Source organism: Labrus mixtus, chromosome 6 (assembly GCF_963584025.1).
Source record: "Labrus mixtus chromosome 6, fLabMix1.1, whole genome shotgun sequence".
NCBI lineage: Eukaryota > Metazoa > Chordata > Actinopteri > Labriformes > Labridae > Labrus > Labrus mixtus.
Window position 1 is genome coordinate 12,349,934 of NC_083617.1, and position 23,574 is coordinate 12,373,507.

General features: G+C 42.3%; 3 protein-coding genes across 4 annotated transcripts; 1 reads left to right on the forward strand and 2 right to left on the reverse strand.

Annotated features, from left to right (window-relative positions):
- Window positions 1-315: 315 nt before the first annotated feature.
- Window positions 316-10,313, forward strand: fam149b1 (family with sequence similarity 149 member B1). Of its 2 annotated transcripts, XM_061040022.1 has the most exons (16): window positions 316-507; window positions 1,389-1,505; window positions 2,016-2,160; window positions 2,560-2,708; window positions 2,867-3,010; window positions 4,592-4,753; window positions 4,864-5,033; window positions 5,118-5,260; window positions 5,801-5,869; window positions 6,254-6,366; window positions 6,656-6,880; window positions 8,351-8,474; window positions 8,615-8,740; window positions 8,986-9,067; window positions 9,476-9,613; window positions 9,706-10,313. In XM_061040022.1, the coding sequence occupies exons 1-16, from the start codon at window positions 461-463 to the stop codon at window positions 9,786-9,788; spliced, it is 2,037 nt and encodes a 678-aa protein (XP_060896005.1). In that variant the 5' UTR covers window positions 316-460; the 3' UTR covers window positions 9,789-10,313. The 2 variants fall into 2 exon arrangements, with proteins under 2 accessions (XP_060896005.1, XP_060896006.1); XM_061040023.1 differs by lacking the exon at window positions 5,801-5,869.
- Window positions 10,314-10,708: 395 nt separating this feature from the next.
- Window positions 10,709-13,381, reverse strand: dnajc9 (DnaJ (Hsp40) homolog, subfamily C, member 9). The gene is made up of 5 exons (XM_061040025.1): window positions 12,994-13,381; window positions 11,822-11,962; window positions 11,322-11,576; window positions 11,151-11,237; window positions 10,709-11,057 (listed from the first exon to the last, which is right to left on the reverse strand). Exons 1-5 carry the CDS (start codon window positions 13,165-13,167, stop codon window positions 10,947-10,949), a joined length of 768 nt encoding a protein of 255 aa, XP_060896008.1. The 5' UTR covers window positions 13,168-13,381; the 3' UTR covers window positions 10,709-10,946.
- Window positions 13,382-14,221: 840 nt separating this feature from the next.
- Window positions 14,222-23,574, reverse strand: ndnfl (neuron-derived neurotrophic factor, like). Its single transcript, XM_061040026.1, has 4 exons — window positions 23,076-23,574; window positions 20,074-20,317; window positions 18,585-18,709; window positions 14,222-16,314 (listed from the first exon to the last, which is right to left on the reverse strand). The coding sequence occupies exons 2-4, from the start codon at window positions 20,238-20,240 to the stop codon at window positions 14,900-14,902; spliced, it is 1,707 nt and encodes a 568-aa protein (XP_060896009.1). The 5' UTR covers window positions 20,241-20,317; window positions 23,076-23,574; the 3' UTR covers window positions 14,222-14,899.

Below are 23,574 nucleotides of genomic sequence, written 5' to 3' on the forward strand. Positions count from 1 at the left end.
GTCGCCCGAAATCTATTTCCCATGAGGCCACGGGGGTAAGGTTAGAAGCAAAGCTGCGTATCCATGACAGCCGTGTTATTGTTGTTAGTGCTAGCATTAGCATAGAAAATCCCCGTAGCTGAACTAACGTTGTACATCATTATTTTTTTAAGATTAAAACATTATTCCGATGCAACATTTGGAGCACACAAGTTGCTAAATTCAACGCAACAGGGAGTGTCATTTGAGGGGGAAATGTGCTATGCTGTTCGTGCCTTTTTGATTTTTGTTGTTTTTATCTCTCCGTTAATGTAATTAGCTGCACCAGTTAGTGGTCAGTAGGTTTCCTTGCACAAAGGTTGTTTTGTTTTTTAACTGGAGGAAATGTCAGCCCTCCCTCCACACTGTTCCCAGAGAGTCCAGGACCTGGAGGCTAGAATGAGAGACGGAGGCTTAAGACTATAAAACGGAGACAGAGGAGATGATTTCACGATACAACAGAAGACCCGTATCGCACAAACTTGAGATGTGAGTACTGGATGTAAAGCCTAAATATGAACACTGTTTGTAACCAGTTATCAAAGGCTGAAAGCTGTTGTTCTGCACTGGAGGAAATATGAGTTACTGGCTTGTCGACCATTATCGAATGACAGTGTAAACTAATATTTCTATTGATCCAGACAGTCCATCTGTTACATCAAGGTCTGGCACCTGGCTTAAATAGACTGTGCAAATACTAAGGAAGTATATTTGAATTAACATTTTTTTATCTGTGTTTATGTTGCATTTATCTTAAATGTAGTCAGCAGCAGAATTAACGATACATTGTTTTATTTCAAGGGAAGTATGATCAAGAAAAACAGAGACAACATGACATAACATTCATTTGTGTCTTTTATAGAATTTAGACATTTCACACTGTTGTCTCAAATAAACCACTTCAGAAGACGGTGGTGTGGATTCCCTCGCTGCTGATACGCTTGATGATGAAGAAATTCGCCGTTGAGACTGACTTGCTTTCAAAAAGGATTATTCATTAACAAGAACAGCATCTCCAGGCTCGCCGTGGTTCGACCTGGGAGAGACCCAGCCAAAAGTGATCTCCCCCGAACAATACAATGAGAGTGCTATTTATTCAAAATGTCACAGGACACATGAGGACATCTGTTTCCTGTTCTTGGGTATCTCTCTGGACACAGGGGTCCCCTTGTTTACCTTCCACTGTGGGGGACAACACCTCTGAGCAAACATTCAACTGAAGGGGACTCCTCTATCAGATACAAATTATTTCTAGATGTGTGCGTTATACAACTAAAAGAGCAGTATAATATCTCTGTACTAGATATTTAAGACACTTCAGTGGTGTGCAGATGTAATTGTTGTCAAATGCTGTCTTTGTTTTCATGCAGTCGTGGGTTGTCCCGAAGCAGCCTAGACCACCACCCTCTCCCGGGGGAGGCAGATGATAATGAAACCCCTCAGCGCTACCTCCATGACCTCCAGGAAGCTGTCTCTGCTCACAACAGGTAACAGGTTGCTGCTTATTTTACACGCAGGAAGTCGCGGCTTGGTTGTGCAAGGAAGAAGGCAACACTTGGGAGATGCTCAAAGAAGGCAAAAATCAAACTACTTGTGTGTAGTACAGAAACATGCCCCACATGCCTGTGTGATTTGTAATGTTACACCATCTTGGGTGGATGGTTGATTCTCAGAGCTCTCGCCATGTGAAAGGAGACACCAAGAAGCAGTGGATTAATTGATATCACATTGCCTCCTTCAGATGTGCAGTTAAAAGAATACGTAATGAAGCAGACTTTTGGAATATTGAATTACTTTGACATTTGCCCTTTATTTTCCACTTTGAAACCTTGCCCTATGATAACGTCAGCAACAGCTCATAGAGCAATAAGAGACCCCGTAAATTCTGGGTTTGCTGTGGAAACATAAATTGTCGCTTAAATCCTCCTACTTAGAAAAATACTTATCCATTGAGCATAAACCTGACCACTTCCTTCTCTCTTTTTTTTTTTATGTAGCTCTGACACGTCTGCTGCTTCTGGCCACTCCAACTGTCCCACCGTGATCTCAGTAGACTCCAGCCAGTCCTGGTCAGGTATCCACAGCTCCACAGGCACTGGCATCTCCACAGAAAGGAGCTCTGTTTTCTCCTGGGGCTATGATGTAAGTCTACACCTGAGAAGACCATCTTAATATAAAGCAATTAGACCACAGACAGCATTGTTTTTTCCTTAAAGCTTCCTTGTACATAAAATACCTGATGCCTCTGGGTATTGGTATATTTTCACATTAGCCTTTCTAGTCTTACCTTCGTTTGTTTTAGCATAGGATGCCCCGCAGATCACAAACGCATGTATCCATACAGGCTGTAGGAGATAATTAGTATGCATGTTGAAGCTTGTGGTGAGAAAAGAAAAATAATATTGTGATGCCAGCAACGGAAGAACCAACTTAAAAGCAGTCAGCAGAGTCATTTCAGTCATGGAGCTGGTGTATAACAACAGAGGAATGACTCTATTTCCTCCTAGTGTGTCTTCATCTTTCTGTTTTCGTGTCTCACAGGAGTTTGACAAAGCAGCGTCACGGCAGGTGCAGCAAATGTTTGAGGAGATCGACAAAGAGCTGTATGAAGGGAGCGGCAGCGGAGGCGGGATACTCCAGGGGCTGCAGGATGAATGTCAGCAGTGGGCTACACGTTTCCCTCATCTTAGGCATGCTATCCAAAGTTTCATTCCAACCTTTTACTGCAGGGCAGAAGTGGGATCAAAGATTAATACCGAGTGTGGCTACAAATCTGAAAGAAAAGCCATTCAATTAGTCAATTGAAACACAACTCTTTTTGACTATGTATGCATTGTTTTTCTCTCAGGATTCTGGGGACTCAGCTGGTGTGTCCCAGTGACGAGGGCTTCCAGTGGTATGCTACTTCAGGAGTAAGCAGCTCTGCCAGCAGCCCATCAGCAGGCAAAGAGAACAGTGTAACGTCCCAGGAGAAAGATAAGGGAGGCACGGAGTAAGTCTTAACTGCACTGACTTACAAAACGACAAATTCACCTGTTAGATTAATTTCCCTGGCGTGAGATACATTTTCTTTAACCTTTTAAAGCACATATAGCACTGTATAATAGGACAAGGTCAAAAAATATGTTGGGTGTTATTAGAAATTCCAGTTGAAAGGGATATAAAGGCAGATTGCATTTTGTAGCAGTCACATCATTCTGTATAATAAAACGTCTTTTCATAAATCAGTCAGGGCAAATACAGTGCTTCGAGAAGGGCCCTTAGCATTATTACCACAGTCAGTAAAACTGCGTTCTCTTTTCCTATTTAATCGATCAATCAGTCCGTCTGTAAAATATCAGAAACGGTAGAAATGCTCATCACATTTCCCAGAGCCAAAAGTGACATCTTTAAAACACTTCTTTTGTCCAACCAGTAGCCAAAAGCTCTCCATTGACTGTCATAGAATACATCGAAAGTTTGCTAGTTCTCTCATTCAAGAAGTTACTACTAGCTCCACTTGTTGATGTTTTTGCTTGAAAATCCCTGAAATGGATTCATGAGATAAATTGGCAATTAGTTTTGGATCAGTCTTTTGTCATTACATATGCCAATGTTTACTGGGAAACATCTCAGTTGGATTTTACTCAATCTTTGTTACTTGCAAACGCTCCTTTATGTATATTTATTTATTTATTTAAAGAATTTTGCTAAAAAAATATTGTCTTTTTGAAAGGCTGTTGGTCGGCTGTCCATATGACTGGGGTTGTTGCGTTAATTATGGAGGAGTCTTGGGTTTTGTGACCTAGATGATTTGGCTTGTTGATCAAGTTTGTGCACCACGGTCTTGTGGTACAGAGTCCAGCACTGCGACTTTTAATGGTAAAGCAGAGAGTGGACAGTAGTACGTATGTAAGTTATTGTTAAATGATGCAGCTTGTGTGGGCTTTCGTCTGTGAGCATGCCATTTAATTTGTATGTATTAAAGTGGCAGTTAGCAATATAATCATTCCGGGGGGGGGGGGGGGGGGGAATCTTCCACCTCTTCCTCTTCTGCAGTACCTTAGATCACTCTGCTAAGCCCCTCCCACCAAATGATGCACCAAACATTGCACACAGGCTGTTGTCACTATAACTGTCTCTGATCTACTTATTTAGTTATGTCAGACTCAGAGGAAAGAAAACACAGACAGGCCATCAATATAATCCTAAAATAGTTGAAGTAGCCACAGTTGTATGCAGCACAGGATTTATGCTCCACCGAGGCGTGAAGAGACAGAGAGCAAGTGAGAGAGTGACTGAGAGAGAGAGAGAGCTGCCTTTACTAGTCACGAAGAAGACAGATGATAAAAGTTTGTACAGAGTCACTGTTATTGGCTAGATATGTGCAAGCTATTAAAAAAAACTACTGGTAAATCCAAAGGGGTGGGCACTCACAGACACAGATCAGACACATTTATTTTGAGGAACATTTAAATGTAATATTGTTAGTGACATGTGACGATCAAAATGTGTTGTTTTAAGCAACATACCAATGATGCCTACTGTGGCTTAAAGGTGTGTAACTATGCGTGCCCTTGTCTTGGGGGTATAGGTTGAATGTGCAGGGCAGGAGAGCGGCACTCACTAAGTCCCTCTCAGCAGAGTGGGAAGAGCCTCCTGACACCTCCAGTGGCTCCAGCAGCCATGACAAGCCGAGAGTGATTGAAGTGGAGGGTCAGATGGAGGAGTACCTGGCTTTTGATAGCAGGGATTTGTAAGTTTCTCCCTCTCCTCAGCTACACACGTTTGTTCTAATCCTAGGCAACTAAAGCTTAATATTAGCTGAGTTACATCCAAAATGATTACTTTATCTCTCTTCTACAGGGAGGATGAGTGGGAACAGGACGGCCGAAGGTATCACTGTCTGCCGCCTGTCTCACCATACCGCTGTCGCCGTCAAGCCATTTTGGACCTGCTGTTTGATGACGTGTGGCAGCATCTGGTTGGCTGGATGAAAGAGCTGGTTCAACGCCACTGGGAAGGCTGCACCTCAAGTAAAGATCAATTTATTTATTTTATGCATCCATAATGAACTTGATCAAATGTCAATTGGAAGAGTTCTTGTGTTTGATTTGCAGATGATGACAAGATATCTGGGAGCTTGAGCCCCGTGCAGCAAGACTCCCAGAATCCCTTCATGCTGCTGTCAATCCTGCCTACGATGCTGCCCAAACCAGGTCAGAGCAGGGTGCCCCCCCTCACGGCTGGCCTGCAGTTCCAGGTCAGTGGTTTGAGGGGGACTTTGGAGCAGCTGGATATAGATGTTTTTACACATGCAATAACACATATGAACACATAATATATATATAGTATATATATAAAGATATGGTTTAATCAATACATGAGCAGTGTTGACTGATGCAGAATGTGCTCTAGGTTTATTTATTGTGATTTTAAACCTGTTTATCGTATAAAATACAACTGAAGGTGACCTTTCTGGTGAATTATTTTAGCCCAGAGAAGAGGGACATTCATGAAGCACCCCTACCTGTTTCACAGTCCACACCTGATTGTCACCTTTTTCACACCTTCTGCCTTTTGCTCTTCCAGTCTTTCGATGCTTCCAGCTCATTAATGTATGTCACTGTTTTTTTTCTTTCCTTCCCTCTCCACCCTCTGCCCTTCACCTTCTCAATGTATTTTCTTCACCTCAATTTTGGGGTCTATTTACCCCCTTTTTGTTCAATCTTTCTCCTTCTTCCTCTTTACCCTTTTTGTCCCACATCTTACTTTTGGTCTTGCTCTTTCCCCCCCCTTAAAGAACACAAAGTCAAAGGGCTCAAAGCACAAGTCCAGACGGAAACCCAAAAAGCAGAAAAGGCCTCCCAGTGTATGTAACTCCCACACTTAGAGCCTAATAGGCATTTCTAGAATAAATGTGCTTGTGCCTGTCGATTAACATGAAAGCATTATCATTTTTTTAATAACTGCAATTTATCTTCAAAATAATCTTCAACAAAAGGCAAGAATGTTGGAATGCTCTGTTATGCAAGCTATTGCTTTTGTTTAATTTAAATTGATGTTTATCTTAGTTTTAGTTGGGGGCATAGCTGATATGGGGGCCTCTTGACTGCATGATGAATAGCATGAATGACCATCGGCTGTATTTAAGGAATGGAATGAACTTATCAAGCCCACTCTCGTGTTTTTGCCTTTTACAAACCCCCGGTCTTATCACTTTCTCCCCCCCCTCTCCTCTCATACTGTTCCCCAGGCTGGACGGGTCCAAGTAGGAGCAGCAACGACCCAGCACAACCTCAACGACCTCATTGTGATCCACAGCATCCCCCTGCAGCAGAGGAACCTGGGAATGCTGGACAGAAACCAGTATGGACACAATTTAAATTCAGTCACAAAATGGGCAAAAAAGTAAAATCTCATCCACTGCACATTTGTGCATTCTTTGTGATTTCAATCCTTGAATGGGGCAAAAAGTGGAATGGGTGTCTTGTTGTCCTTCTTTTTGAACACATTTTGCATAGCAGGCGGGAGGGACATTGCCTCATTCTTGCCACATTTTTGTCTCTGGCCCTTACTTTGATTGGCAGGGCCACATTTGGCAGCAGGTTGAAATGCATCATTCATCCATTGTGCCCCACTCTCTTTTCCTATACAGGGAGCCAGAGGATCGAGCGTCCCACAGACCAGGCTCCAGCGTGGGCCCCTCCAGCAAACCTCGTCCTCGCAGAACCCTGGAGCAGAGCACTTCCTCGTTATCCCGCCTGGCACTGTCCGCCCAGCGCAAAAACCCTCATCCCAGAAACCTCCAGCCACTGGTTCCAAGCCCGAGCCAGTCCATAGCAGCGGGATCCCTGGATGAGGTCATCCGTGGGACACGTCTGTGAGTTTTAGCATTACAGAAACCCCTGCCACTTCCACCCGCACACAAATCTTACTTTTAATTCTTATTTTCCCTGCAATTTCTGAATTTTCCCCCGAGGCAGCGTTTGATAACTTTGAAAAAAAGAGGCCCTTTCAGCTTGTGCCTCATGGCTGTGTGCAGCAGAATTATGACAGATGTGTCATGTATGAAACTGACTTCATAGGTGAACTCCTCATGAACTTACACTGAAGGGGTAATGGTGTAAAGTGCGCCTCAATGTTTTCCTTTTATGTGGATAGCTAGTCCTCTCTCAAATTCATTAGTTACAGTATTCTCAGTGTGAGAGTCAGAGGAGGGGGACGAGGTGTTTGAAGAAGTGGGGTTTTAATCATACTTTTACTTTTCTGTCATCACTTTTGAATTCAACTTCAGGAAGTAACTACCCGAGTTTAGAAATAGTCAGGCACATACCTGCTCGTCAAAGTACAACTTGTTTGTTCTACTCTATAGTGTTTATGTAGTTTTCATTTGGACCTTCAGGTAGGCTGTTTCCCCCTTTACCAGTCTTTATTGATACTCCTGAGCTACGCTAAATTTATCCAGGTACAAGCGTCATTTTAAACAGACATAGGAGACGTCGTCAAAGTTTCAGCAAAAAGAGAATTTCTGCTTTTTTTTCCCCCTCCACAAATATCAAACCTTTTGTTGCAGCTGAAATAAAATCATTTATAACAGGTCTTTAACCCTAATCATACCAACTGCAGCATTCACGGACCCCAGAGGTATACCTTTAGATTTATATTAAATTTACTCTGTCAGTCATATTGAAGGAGACAGACACATGCTGCGAGCACAGATTACCAACTTTTTTAAACAATTATTTTCTTTTACAAAACAATTTTTAACATTTCTGAAATAAAAACCTATTTGTTTATTACAAAGTGAATGCTCTATTAAGAAGACATACGTCAGCATTGTATGAAAATTGTCATTTTTCAGAGCGTCTTTCCCGGTCGATGGACCTTATATATGTTAACTATATTGCTACGATGAAGTTTAAAAAAAATTTCTGCACCTTGAGATGAGATGAGATGAGATGAGATGAGATTCAACTTTATTGTCATTACACATATACAAGTATAGAGTAACGAAATGAGGTTTGGCATCTCACCAGAAGTGCAAATAAGCAGAAAGTGCAAGAATCTGTGCTATGTACAAGTAATTACAAAATGTACAGATGTAGACTAAAAAAAGTGAATTATTGGGTATATATGGCTGGATTAATGGGATGCTATAAATATAAATAAATGCTATAAATATAAGTATATTCTTCAGGTCACCTTCACTAGAGTTATAAATTCTCACTTTAATTTCATCCTCACACCTAGACTTCACATGTTCTTCACAAATTCACATCTCCCACAGCCTTAGATGCAACATGAACAATCCATGTATTTTTAAGGTACTGTGTTTTGTGTGTTTCCACAGAACCACAGCCAGTGACCACCTGACATCCCCACTGTCTTCTATGAGGAGGAACACACTCCTTCCTCCCATCAGTGCTGGAGACCCAGAGTCGTCTCTGTCAGCACAGCGGTCCAAACCTGCACAGGTGGAGTAGAAGACCACTGAAACACAGCTGCACTGACAATGAATCTCTCAACACTGCATCTTAACATAAACACAGAGTAGATTTAGTCATTCTACAACATTTCACGGAGTCTGTGTTTGTCCACATTTCAATCCAACCAGCGACAGAAAGGTGCTGCCAGCCGCGCCCACAGTGCTATAAATGACAAGGCTGGCAGTTTAATACCAAGGGATCGTCACCACCTGCTGGAAGTCTTTTCTCGCCCCAACACCACACATACATACAGGGTAAGATGCTCTTTATTCTCATAGGATCTTGCATACATCTACAACATTCTATCCCAAGTGAGTGATCTTGTGCTGCCTATGGAGAAAAACTTATGTTTTTTAAGCTATCAGGTTTAGCTGTTAAGCAAAGGGACTTTGATTACATAATGCAATATGTTGACATAGTTACTTTAGTACAAAGTCAGTGACAGTTTTATTGTCAGTGGTTTGAGAATCACAGACTGTACACCTTGTTTTGTTTTCAGTCAGACACTCCATACCGTCGTTCCTTCACAGTGTTGGACAACATCGGGCAGGGACGGACAGGGAGAGCGTCCGTGGGTACAGGTCAGAAAGTTTAATAATAAAAAAAAAAACATGCAAGAAGCTGCTGGAGTAAAAATGTGATGTACTGCAGTCATTCCTTAGTTTTACTTTCTTACCTTACAACTACCTTTTAGTTTTAGCTTATGTTGAGTCTCTATCAATAACTTCCCCAGCTGATAAATCAACTTCTCTTCTTACTTGCTAACCCAAGATTTGAATATTTCTGTGATCCGTTAGTTAAACTACTCAACCGTCTTTAAACAAATCACTGATAAACTTAGACCCCATCTTTTGCTCTGCCTGTTATGTGCTGCTGTGTTTTATGTGTACGGTATAAATTCAAACCATGTGTAAGATGGATTTTTATTACTAACTTATTACTTACCTACTTATCCATCGTTATACTCATATTTTCATTCATTCTACCAGATGCTCTTGGAATTGGTGTGACCGGCGTCAGTCTTGGCATCAGCAGCTCGTCTTTCTTGGACTCGTTTTCCCATCACCCTTTGGGGCACTTGCCCATCAAAGATGAAGAGGAGCCAGACCCACAAGCCCCTGTCCCAGGTCAGTAGATTAAAGTGGCTGTTCAAACTCTGCCAGACTTGCTCTCAGAACTAAACTATAAATGAAAAGGATTTTTTTTTTATATCCCATAGCTCCACTGGTGCCTGTGTCGCTTCCCCCTCGCTCTTACTCTCGGGGAGGAATCTCATCCAGAGCGAAAAGACCTGGTTTGTAGTCTGACTTCAATCTCCCGACTCATCAGCCAGTCACCTTTATAAAGCACAACTAAGTACTACACTCTGCAGCATCTGTGCCCTCTGAACTCTTTTTGTAGCAGATTTTTTTTTCATATCATGCTGCTTTGGTTAAGTTTTTTGTCAGGGGGGGGGGGGGGGAAATGTTTTTGTATTTCAGAAATCAGCTAATCTGGCTGCCAAACACAAATAACTGTCATAAAACACTGTAACAACTCTATCATCATGTACAGTATGAGCTTATGGGCGGACGTTGGTACAAGTAAGTGAATGTGTATATATATATCTATTTATGTATGAATGCTCTGTACATTATCCTCTGTGGTGTGTTGTACTGATAAATGTCTATGCAGGGAATAACACATCCACCCAGGCAGGGATACTACGGATTAAAAAGCACTTTTGCTCTCTCTGACATTGAAGCAGAGGGTTTGGTACTGTATCTTTTACAGGGTATCACACATCCAAACACCCTGTGTAAATAAAAAAAAAAAAACTGGACCAGAGCCTTTACTGCATGGAATTGTACACAGGAACAAGAAAAGATGCCACCTTGGAAGTTTTGTTTGCCTATTTCTCCATTTAAAGTCAATTCAAAGGAAGGAGTGTGTTGACAGAATGACTCTGCAACTCTTATATGTACGAGGGAAGTTAACTGTAAACAATGGGTTCAGGCATCCTGTCAGTACAGAGTAATGCATTTTGGGGATTTTTTTTCCGTCTTTACCTTAGCGAAGATTAACGGGGTTGCTGTGTCAGGCCACATAAGGGTAGGTTTCCCTTCTTTAGTGGAATTATTTATCAGACAGCCAGGTGACAAACGCTTGAAAAATCAAAGCTTTTCTTCAATGCATTCTTTTATTCTATTTTATAATAAACAATAAAAATCAATACACAAACAGTACATAAATATGAATTTATTTGTGTTTAACAAGACATCAACATGAATCACAGGAAATAAAAGATGCATTTACATTTCAAGGTTTTAGTGCCACATAAAAAGCTACTCAGACCCGATAAAGGCCTATTCTCTGAGAGGGCGAGCATGACTGAGCAGTAAGACAGCCTCAACATCTCAAATGGTGTTCTTTGAAAAGATAAGGATGTCGTTTGGTCAACAATAACCAGACTTTTATTTTTCACTTTTTAGCTCTTTTCCCTTTTTGAGATTTCTCACCTTTTTTAGAGTATTTAGCTTCGAGATCAGACAGAAAACTGTTAAAATTCTTCTCTCTCGACTGCTGTCTTTGCTGGAAAAAAGAAGATGAAAAGAGTTGAGAGCGAAACAATCAAGGCAGTGTTAATGCTTTATGTGTGCGCAACATTGTGCTTGATTTTATTACCTTAAGCATCATCACAAGACTGTCATCTTCATCCCCGAGCCCCATCTCTTTTTGCATTTCTTCCGCTTCTTGTCGCTCTCTATCAGCCTGCGAAGTCAATTGCTATCATGTTACGGAATTCCCGAGGGTTAAAAAACAAAACCAATACAACCGACACAACACATTTCTCACCCTCTTTCTACGAGCCTTCTTCTTCTTCTCCTTCTCCTGAGTAAACGCTGGGAACGCCGTGACTTCTTCATTCTGGATGGCGGCCTGGATGATGCCGCAGAGCCGGGGTTCGTCTTCCTGTGAGCAGCACAGAGCCGAGGCTGTGATGGCGTCCATGTCTCCCTGGTGCTGCACATATAGCTGGATTAAATCCTGCCGCTCCTCATCAGAGCCCTTATATTTCTTTTCAAACTCGAGGATGTCCTGCACCGTGATCTAGGAGAGGGATGGAATAAAAGGGCAGGTTTTCAAGTCCCTAGTAAAAATGTAGAATAAAAAGTATGCTCAGTTCATTCATGTTGCAGGCTTTTATTTGTTGTTGTTAAATACAATAACTGGAATAGAACTGACTCGCTCCACTTCTCCCATCATTGTACGCAAATCAAGGCAAGTTGTGTGACTCACTATTGTTTATGAGTCACACGAATAACAAAAGAGAAACACCTGATGTGCTCTCATACCTTAGGGAAGAGCAGCCTCCAGTAGTCTTCCCAGCATCGGTCTTGACTCAGAGCGTCAGACTCTTCATCCACCAGCCCCTGCTCGTCATACACGGCTCTTTGCTCCGCATCGCTCAGCACTGCGTACAGCTTTCCCAACACCTGAAAGAGAAAGAGAACAATTTTAGATTAACTTCTGCACACATTTGAAGCTCTAACAACATAAAACAGTTAATATGTGATGATGCTTTTGAACAATTTTAAGATGGGAAACGATAATGCAGATGATCAGTAACAAAAAGACATTAAAATGTATCAAAGCTTTTCAAAACTCTTCAGTCTCAAAAGTTTTTTTTTCCAGTGTTAGCACCTTATGGGCAACATTCTTTTCTTTCTTTTTTATTCTTTATTTCGAACAACTAAAAAATAGATGAAAATGAATAAACAAATGAAAAAAAATAAAAATCTGTAAAAAAAAATAAAAAGCCAATTTCAATATAATACACATTTGACTGGTTCGAAAAGGGATAGGAAGATGCCTAGGCTTGTCAAGTCCTACCCCCATTCTTCACCATTAACAAATGCAAAATCCAATAAAATAAACTAAACGGACAATACAAAAAAATACTCCAATCGAGCTATTAAGAAAAACAGAAAAAAAAAAAAAACAGAAAAAGAAAAAAAAAATTGAAAGAGCAGGTAGTTCTTTCAGTGCAAATCTATAATGATTATAATAATAACATTCTGCAGAGGCCAGAAAACAGTAGTTTATATTTGATCTGCAGTCATTTTTTTTTCCATTGAGACTTAAGAATAAGTCTAATAAATAAGTGGCACGATTTTAACATGTGTCATTTTACTGCTCATATATATTTCATTTCAGGTTAAGGACTGTTGTTGGATACAACTTTAATATCAGAGCTGATTTAAAGCAGAAAGACGTCATAGTACTGCTGCACAACAAGTCTATTCTTCACCTACACGTATAGCAATGCTCTTACTACCTAGTAAATCAGTAAAGAAAGACTAAATGGGACCTCTGCGTGACAAGGTCTCTGAAGTGCTCTCGGGGTTTAAAGGTGAAAGCACAGGGAAAGTGATGGTTTCCTTATGCAGCTACTGAAGTTAGCTGTGTTAGCTTGCTACTAAAGCTAGCTTGTGTGTTTTCACAGCTGACAGCGAGCAGAGCTAACCTGAAATTTCTCTGTTGCCAGCGGGTCCTCCGGAGCTCGGTCTGGATGGACTTTGAGCGACACTTTGTAGTAGCTCCTCCGGATGTCGGCCTCAGCTGCCTCTTTGTTGATGCCCAGCACCTCGTACAGGTTTTGGGTCTTGAAGAGCTCCTGGCATCGCTCGAGCAAACCCATCTTCCTGGCCTTCTGGCTTGACGTTAAAACGACGTAAAGGACTGTAAAATATGTTATCTCAAAAGTGCAGACCACGTTTATAGCTAAGGTTTAACTTTAAGGTGATTTAAGTAAGCGGAAGTTGCATTCGTCCTATGTTTCCTGCTTTGTCTTTGCTTGGTATTATCAATTTGGCGCGCTGGTCTGTCACAAACACACTTACGTACAGCGACGTGCTGACGTAAGAGGCTCAAACGCCCGCCCATTGGTCCCCTTGTCATTCTCATCAGAATGTAACCATATTTACAGTCATGACTGTAACGATAGACTTTTTTTAAATCTTTGAAAACACAATTTTACAACATAAAGATTTCTGTCATGGGGAAAAACAATTTTTGAAACAGTTTGTTTTAATAGTTTTCTCTTTGAGAGCAAATATATGTGTATTAGTCCAATGACTATTATTTTAGGTACATCATTGGTTAGCTATATCTAGGCCTATTTTACCATGCTAAGTAACACTCATAACTTTTAAAACTTATCATGTTCTAAAATAAAAAAAATAACTGATTAGATTTCATATAAACCTAATCCTATCTGCCGTTTGAATTGAATCCTGCATTGGCAATAATTTTGTTCCCCTAAACCAAAAATGAACTGAACTGAACAGGCATTCATTACGGAGGCAAACATGATGTCTGAGGTAGGCTAATATTTAGGCCTAATCCATGATATGCAGCCTTAGGTTATTATTCAACAAAAGAATAATAATTTGTTTATTGACAGGTAAAAGACACATTCCTTTTTTTTCCCAGAAAGACACTAATTTGATAATTCAGGCTGTTGCGACAGTCTTTAAGGCACCATATAGGTTTTCCAAAAACATTTGATCTTTTCCTGTGCAGCACTTAACCTACCAAAATGAATATGTTAAATCTCCCTTCAGATCAGTTTCAAATCATTATGGCATGAGTTGCACAAGGATAGCTGCGGAAGCTATTCGAAAAGCAATTCGGTTGCAAGAAAATCTAATTCTAATTTCCAATTTACGTAAATATATCACTCACTCACAAGCCCACAGATACCCCAGTATTTATTGGTGAGTTTGAAGCAGCACAAGAATACATCAAAGACAATGAGGCAAGTCACTAAGCATTTTTAACTGCTTCATGCGAAAGCAGAACACAAAGATACACACTGACTTTGAGCTAAGCTTCTGTAGATTTCACCCATCTGTGTTTATAAGCCTGTACAATATGCAGCACTGGAGATATACACTGCAACCCCCCCCCCCCCCCCCCCCCGTCTCAGATGTTATCCAATTATTGCCCCATCTGTTTCTGTTGCATATTTGGCACAGTCTCTGTTGTTGTTTTTGTGTGGACTCTCTGTCATCAAAAACCTTGTCTGTCCTTTGTACTCATACTCAGAACAAGCACTTGGACAACTGGCACATCATTACCATGATCAACAATGCAAAACAAAATGACAAAAGCACAAGAGTTGTATTTTAAATGTTATGAACTTTTGCTGGTGTGCAAATCCATCTCATATGCTTTCCATCCACTAGTACAAGTGGAGTTTGTCTCTAACCATTGCTCCTCCAGAGGAATATTCCCTTGTTATGGTAACAGTCTCCCCACAACAGTCAAACGGCTTCATTCTCATGGTCAATCTTTACAGCATGTCCATGGCCGACGCTTTTCCCCTTTTAAGTGGGACAGTCTAAAAACCTCCTGTAGGGGGCGGCAGCTCAGCACTCCTTTCTGGTCTTCACTATCTTGCTGGCGTACTTGATAGGGATCCCCCAGCGTCTCATTAGATAGACATCAAACACGTAGGCCATCCCTGGCTCCAGGCCCCCGATCACAGCTGTAGTGACGGCCCTCCGAGGATTCAGCTCCTGGAAATACTTGCAGAGAACTCTCTCGGTGTCAGAGCGGGACTCTGGCCCCAGACAGGGTGCAGTCATAGCCCCAGTCTCTGCTTCACTGTTTCCCAGTTTTCTACGGTACACGCAGTACAGGCTTCTTTCCTCTGTGCCCATCCAGGCCAGAGTGACAGTGTTGCAGCCCCGTAACCTGTTGAAGGATTTGATCTGCAGGGTGGAGGGCAGAGACGGGACCCCTCGGCGGTGGTAGGCTGATGAGGTCTGCATTTTAACCGAAGCCATCAGACCGCCAGGTAGAGCTGCGTCTGTTGTAGTTCCCTCTCTTTCCAAGTGGATGAGGTATGAAGGACTTCCCTGCAGCCAAATGTGCTCTAACTCTCCTCTCACAGCCTTTTGGGTTAAAACCTGACCTTTACTTGAAACTGTGACCTTGACCTTGTCGCCTTTGCTGCAGCTCTGCAGAGTGAGGAGCCCACTCTGCTGTAAACCCCTCGGTCGGAAAGTGAAGAACTGCTCAGAGCGGGAGCCTCGGTCTTGAAAAGTCACCCACCTCAGCTCCCCGTCTCTCAGGGTGGTGATCGTTGGCCGAGCCTCCTCATGCGTTCGAGCAAACGTCCCCTTGTAGGCTGCGCTGGTCCTGTTCAGCCTGTCGATCACAAAGACGTCAAAGTAGTACTGTTTTTCAGGGAGGAGGTCGGAGACGGTGCAGACACTCTCTGTCCCCTGACACACACACTGGAGATCAGCAAACTCATCAGCGAGGGAGGGAGGCGTGCTCTGGGATTCCGAGTCCCACTGCTGCCACCACCACTCCTTCAAAATGGGCCACGCTGTCACCCTCCTCCTCCTCTCCTTCTTCACCTCCTGCTGATCCTTCTCTTTCCTCACGCTCTGTTGTGCCGCACAAAGGCTTGGGTAGTTTTGCTGAGAGTTGGCGAGGACACAGTATTTGTAGCTTTTCTGTGTGGGTGGGAGGCCGGTGATGGAGTCACTGGGCGCCCAGCTGAGGGTGACGCTGGTCATGCCGACACCCAGCGTGTGAACTCGAGGGTCAGCAGGGAGCAGAGGGTAGGCGCCTGAAGGTCCCAGGCCTTCATGGAGGAACACTGTAGCTCTGCTGTTCTTCTGTTTGGAACGAAGCCTAAGGATGTAGACAGAAGTGTGTGGGTAGGAAGGACCCTTGTAGGTGTCCACCGTGGTGCCTGTGAAGCTGTGCAGTTTCTCTTCAGTCCCAGGACCTCGCCACCAAACCTCAGGCACACTCTTTTTAGTGCTCCCTGTGAAAAGCACAGAAAGTTGAGGTTATAAAAATAGCCTGAGTGTGTCAAAATTCTCTTTATTGACGTCTTTCGGATGATTGACCATCACTGCGAGCTGTTTGCACAGAGAAAGTACCGTTTGTTTTTGTCGCCATCGATTTTCTGTTGTCCCCACAAGTTTGTTGGGCAAATAGACCCCAGACACTCTCATGGACAAGAAAAAGTTGCAATACTTTCAACAAATACCATGTTATTTTTACATTTTGAATAATGGACAGATTATACAAACAAGACAGAACATATGCTTTTTAAAGTTATATTTGAATTATAAACAGGGCCAGCTGGCTCTCTCATCCCGCTAGTCTTTATACTATACTAATTATATACTAGACTAATTGTCTTCTGGCTCCAGTTCCATATTTAGCATTCAGACATCAGAATGGTATCTATTCTCATAGAGCTGGTCACAAGAGCAAAAAAATGACATTTGCCATATGTCAAAATATTCGTTTTGTACACATTTTTTAAATAATCAGTAACAGCAAGGGCTTAGTTTTTCAAGAGACAACTGTTACAATTTACCTTAACATTATTTAATAAGTACTGTAATTGAACGGACAAAGACTTCAAGAAACTCGAACTTCATCAGCATTTAAAAACAGCTCGTCATTGACCCCAGTAATGATTAAGCACAGTGTTACAGGAAGTCACAGAAACAATCAATGAATATAGATAAGTAAGTCATTGTAAATAAATACATTATGTCCTGGAATGTGTATGATATACATGTGTAATATTAATTATATTTGCTGATGCCGTACATTAGGGTTCTTGTAATACAAGTCAATTTTAAAGGTAATCAGAGCCTTAATAAGTGTTAATGATGAATAATAATGAATAGTAATTACAGCCTTATAAACATGTTATTTCTGCTTAATAAGCATTCCTTAGCACTAACAGGAAACAAGGTAATATATTCTTGAACAATATATTCATAAACTCCTACTTAAGTACTTATTCTTTTCTTATAATCTAACAATAAACTTGTTAGTGTTGTATTATTAACACATTTATCATCTTTGTAACACATTATAATTATTATGAGGATTTATCAGTGCCTTTTCACCAGGATTAAAATAAGTTACTTAATCAATCACTCAACACAAAGCACCTGAATATCATTAAAAGAAATCTCAAGCACTTTCAACAGTGGCTTATGTGCGTTCTCATTCATTTCACATTGAGGTACACTCTTTTCACTTGAGTGATACCATTAGCAAACAAACACTAAAAAAACGGCCACCGCTCGTCTTCACGCTTCATCCCTCCTTGAGATGAAAAACGGCTCCACAAATGAGACCAAATGTAACAGAATCAAAGTGAATAATTCAGACTGGCGATGGGGACACATGAGCTCACAGTCTGAATGATTTATGTGTCATGTTATAACTTCATAATGTTATTTTACCAAGTAGAAAAGCTTGTTAAGTTAACCTGAAAGTGTACTCATGGAATACTTCAAGGCATTTCTTCTCCTCCAGATAGCTGTGCTTACTTTGGTTTACTTTCAGTTTCAGCACTTTCTCCTGCTCTATTTTTTTTTATCCCAATTTGTGTTTGCAATTTGTTAGTTGTGCAGGCACAGGTATTGCAGATTTATAGCTTTATTTTTTGCTCTATATTGACTGTTAAAACCAAGAGTTGCAAGCCCTTTGCAGGTTAAATTTGATGACATTTTAAAATCCAAATCTGAATCCTTTTATTACATTTTTATCTATGTGACAATCAGATCTGATCATAATTTCTGTTCCGGTCCTTGTCAGGGGACAGGGGGAGGCATTAAGGTAAACGAACAGCATTTTCTGAGCTTTCAAATTAAACTTGTACAATGTTCTGATTGGAGGATGAAGGATAAGAAATAAAATCTCTTATTTATAAAAGCAATTGAAAAAAAAAGAAGTTGGAACGCTATGATATGACTGGCTGATGGTAATATATGTATCAGTCTATAAATGTGCTGTATGACCTTAAAGGACAAACATGCAGACAATGGAAACACTTTATACCTGGTATTTTTAAAGAACTATTTCTTAGGTTTTAATTTCATTAAATAGCAGAAAGTAAACTCTTATTGAACACAAAGTTAAATAAGATTAGAGTCTTTTTCATCCTTATCCATCCCTATTGATAATAGCTAATTGATTGTCTTGGCTCAGCCAGATAAAGTAATTATCTTCATGGTTAAGTGTGCATTTGAAGGTTCACGTGTGGTTTCACTGCTCACTCACACTGAAGGCTCTTGAGGGGTTTGTCCTTCAGCGTGCGAGCTGCCAGGCTCCACTCGATGGGGAGGTCACATGGGCTGACGGTCACCGACATCCCCGGAGTTTTCTTCTTCAGTGTGAAGTAGAGCCTGTGAGGAGAAACACCATCAGATAACCGTGAGAAGTTTTTTGATTAATCACAGGGTTAGTCATACAAAAAGATAATAGGGCTGCATGAAAATATATCTTCTGATGCAAACTGTGCAACATCCTTTCATATTGTTCATGAGTCTCTGATTATCTTCCGTCCCGAAGCTTGACAATGTCTAGGTCGCAGCTGTTTCACACATCTGTCTCTGCATTTACCTGCAGTACATTCATGCTGATTGGATAGCAGATCAGGAGAGGTGACCTGCATGGCATCGCAGGATAAGGCTGCATTGACCGATTCAGATTGATATCTTCCCGTTTGCTGTAACTATCTGGTTTCGTGCTTGGAATAGAAACTATTATGTCCCCTGTTGTGTTTTTGAAGCGCATGGTTGAGCGCAGACTTGCAGATCCAGTGGCAGATAAAGGACATTAAGCATTCATGCCGTCATGATCTGGTCTTGTTTGAACTTCTTATTCACTGTTGGTGAGTCAACTTTAAACTGTTAGGATCCACACACAGACTTATATGGATGATGTTTAAAACCTGCTAAAACTCCCTCTTCACAGCTAGTTACCCCTCACGGAAATGTACTAACTGCATTGTTATTTATTAATCAATGTTTGTTTACCCTTCTTACAAACATCATTATTCATGATTCTGTGCAGATGGCGGTTGTTTCCAAACAGATGTGCGACACTGTCATTCTCAAGGGCGCTTTGCAGCTTAGTTAACAGAGTGATTCATTTCTGATCAGGTGTTTTCTCTGCCTTTATTTGCCGTGCGGTTCTGCATGACCGCGCCGGTGGACAGACTGCAGCACACAGGGACATGCACCTCGCGAAAAAATGTTCAGCTCCTACTTTCAGAACGCGAGCTCTGGCACTGATGTGTCAGGCTCAGGCCAAATGGGCTCCACTTCCTCTTGCTTGCTCTACAGTGGTGCTGGAAGCAGACCCTGTCCACAAAGGTGGATGGTGCATGGCTGGTGGCTTGTTATTGAAAGGGAAGTAACAAGGGCAAATCAAGTTGTTTCAAGAGTATTCTGCAGGGATGATCAGCTTGGTTCCACACTCCCATTAGAAACACGCGCAATCATCTTCTTGTTGACACTGATTTTTCAACTGTGAAATCAGGATTTACTTGCAAAGATACCGGTAATACAAAGATGAGCATGTATTCTTTAAGCGACCTTTTTTGAAGAATGTATATTGAAATAAATTCAGTGGATTCAGTGATTGTTAAGTCCAGAATTATTAGAGCGGATTATGAATTGGTAACTGGTCCTCATGAAAATGATCATTTCATCCGGCCCTAATGGCAATCGACAACTTGCTCCCTCATCCTCATGTGTGTCCTTACCTGCGGGTCCGTCCCTTGGGCAGAGTAATCGCTGTGATCTTTCCTTCTGGTAACCATGTGGTTGGACGAAGCGGTACCTCGTTCTCAGGGGCCAGGGCCGAGTGCGTCTGGGGCCAAAACAGCACCAGAGCTGCACTGAGACACCAGGACAGGGATGTGAGCGCCATCTCTGCTCCTTTCGCCCTGTGTCTGTTTCTGTTTTCGACTTTCCCTCGGTCACCACGTCTTGGATCTCTCTTAAACTCTGATGGTGGAAAAGTCAGGAAGATCAATCAGAAGTTCAGAACCCATGAAAACAAAGACGGACTCAAACACACTTAGTTACATTTTTCCTGTAGTCTACCATTCAGACAGACGCTAAAGAGCTGTAGAGGCTGATGATTCATTGATATGAAGAATCATCCGATCCTATTCAGACAGAATTATTCATGCAGGGGGGGGAAGAAATTGCCATGCTATATTACTCTGCAGTGTGTGTGTGTGAGTGTGTGTGTGTGTGTGTGTGTGTGTGTGTGTGTGTGTGTGTGAGTGTGTGTGTGTGTGTGTGTGTGTGAGTGAGTGAGTGTGTGTGTGTGTGAGTGTGTGTGTAGCACACTCGCTGTAAGAAATCACCCATCGCACTACTTTTCAAAGTGTGAAGCGGGCTGCTAATATCACTCTGAAGTCGTCGCCTTTACGTCTACTTTTCTATTTTTAGTCTGAGGAGTTCAAATAAGTCCATTACCACTATATCTATATCTTTCATCATGGGTTTTATGGCGGCCATTTCATCAGGAAAAGAGTGACGCCACGCTGTTGTGGAGGAAGTGCACAAACAACACCTGGAGATGCCTGGATGCAGTCAAAACCAATCAGCATGCATTACTGCGAGAGGAACTTGTATCAGATTCTCCTCTTCAGTCTTTTATTTGACTTCTTTCTTTAGCGTTTTCTTCTTCCTGTTTGCGTTTAAGGTGTGTATTATGTGTATGATTATGTGTGGTAGTGGTAGTAGACAGGATGATTACAGCTTTCACTGTTCTTCCTTCTCCCCAGAGAAAGCACATTTGTTCAAAGTCACTCAGTCTTCACACATGCACACACACACACACACACACACACACACACACACACACACACACACACACACACACACACACACTCCCCGCCTTCCTCTAACAAGGTGTATTATGTCAGCACTGTGCCCTATAGATCAGATGACAATCACAGTGAAACCATGAAGGCGGCTACAGACGGCACATCTGAGTCTTTCGGGGCCCCGGGACGCTCCCAGATCCGAATTCACAAACCCCGTCGCACAGCTACAAAGTCGCCTGCTCATTATCCTTGCAAAGAACGGGGGGAGTGAACAACCCATAAAGCTTTAACGGAGAGACATGCAGCAGGGGGAGAGAGGCAGATTGAAATAGGAAGGGAGGAAGGGGGAGGAAGAGGAAGGGAGGGGAAGTGGAGAGGAGGAAGAAGAAGAAGAAGAAGAAGAAGAAGAAGAAGAAGAAGAGGATGTTGGATTCTGGAGTAATTAGAGGCAAGAGATGATGGAGGGAGAGAAAGAGAGAGGAAAAAGAGGAAAAAGTGCAAGTGGAAAATCACAGAGGATGGAAAAATTTGTAGAGCCACAAGGTTGAAATAAATTTGTTTCGGTGTTATAGCCTGACACATGACGCTGATTGGTGTTTACTTTAGCCCCCATGCCGAATGGGTTCTAATGTGACACATATTACCAGACAGCAGCACACAGCTCTTTTCTCACAGTCACACGCCCCCTCATTCAATCTTGATAAAGATGAAGACACACACGCACACACACACACACACACACAAAAGAAGAAGCTTGGCGGGCTTGCTTCTTCAAACCGGGCCCTGCTGATAAAATATGCATACGGCTCCTCAGCAAATTACGGCCGATTGAATTTTCATAAGGCAAAAAAAAAAAGCTTGGGTCTTACAGAGCAAGAGAGCCTGGTGAACCTAACTACCGGCCTCTATAAATAAATACACACTCCTCTTTAAACACATGACTTTGATGGTTGCGTTCAGTCTCCGCTCAGCTCCCTGTCTTCTTCTGGATGAGTTTCCTCTTTCTGTTATGTTTATCCCAGACTGTCAGCTGACTGCGTTTATTCTGGATACTGTTTGGGGTTTTAATTAAAGACACTTCAACCTTGCTCTGTTTTTCTTTCTCGCTCTCTCTCTCTCTCTCTCTCTATGCATCTCTTTGCCTTCTTTTCCTGTGCACTTTTCTTTCCATTTGGCCCTCTTATTTGTAAGTTAAAGCCGGCTCAGTTTCAGAGGGACAGGTTGAGTGCTGTGTGCTCTCTGTCCGCACATTGTATCTGCTATCTCCCCTCTCTTTCTGGCAGGACCATCTGCCTTCTGTTATCTGTGGGCAGAGACAGATTAAATGGCATGGGGTGGTCCCTACAGGATCCACTGTCTCCCCCCCGAAACTACCCCAAAAAGTGGCCTCTGGTTCAAGGTGGGGGTTGAAGAGATGATGGTGGGGCTAACATGCAATGACCATGGAAGTTGATAGGATTTTCCGACTGATTTTCTACCTCGCTGCGTTTACATTTGAATATATTAAGCAGTCTCCTGTCTTTTCTCCACACACTTTATGTCTTTTTTCTCCCCTGTTATCGCTGTCCCACTCCACCATAATACTTGTGTTTTAAAATGGCAAGAAAATTATTAGAAGTCAGGGAGTAAAGACAGACAGAGTGAGCAAGAACAACACACAGAAAACACCGGAGCACAGCCCTCAAACTTGCCAAAATGTGATGCAGTTAAGATAAAATGCATCCTGAACAAATAAAAAGTGTCCTGCATTTATCTCAGCCTTTTTTAAACAACCTCTAGAGACCATGCAAACACACATGGACACAGACAAGTGATCCAAAGAAACAAGTTGCTGACTTCCTGCTGAAACATGAGACTCGGACTCACACAAACTCACGCACATGCTCTGCAAGGACAACAACATGTATGCATGCATCACCCCTTACCTTCTCTTCATGCACGCTCTAGCACTCCTGCACAGGGAGTGAGGGATGGGATCAAGTGAGAGAGGGAGCGAGGATGGAGGGGGAGGAGGGGGGGGAGGAGGAGAGGAGGAGCGACAGCAGGTTGTTGTCGGGTGCTCCTCTGACTCCGTTTCCCGTGGGGTGCTGCTCACTCTCTGATACTTCAGGAGGTGTTTCTTCGAGGGCTCAGGTGTCCCTTCAGGGCTGTCCCAGCACCTCTGTGCTCTTCCTTCCCCCCAGGCGCTCTCCTCACTCTTCCTCTTTCTAAGTCCTTCACACGTGGAGGCTCGTCCTGCTAAAGACTGTGTGAATGTCATCCGGTCCCCTTCTTTTTCTCTTCTTGCCTTTCCCCTCTCCTTCTGTTCTTTTCTCTTGTTACCACTGTTTACCTCCTCCTCCTCCGGTAGTGAACGGAGCTCACTTGCAATTCAAATGGGCTCATGTGTGTATATGTGTGTGTGCGTATGTGTGTGTGTTTGTG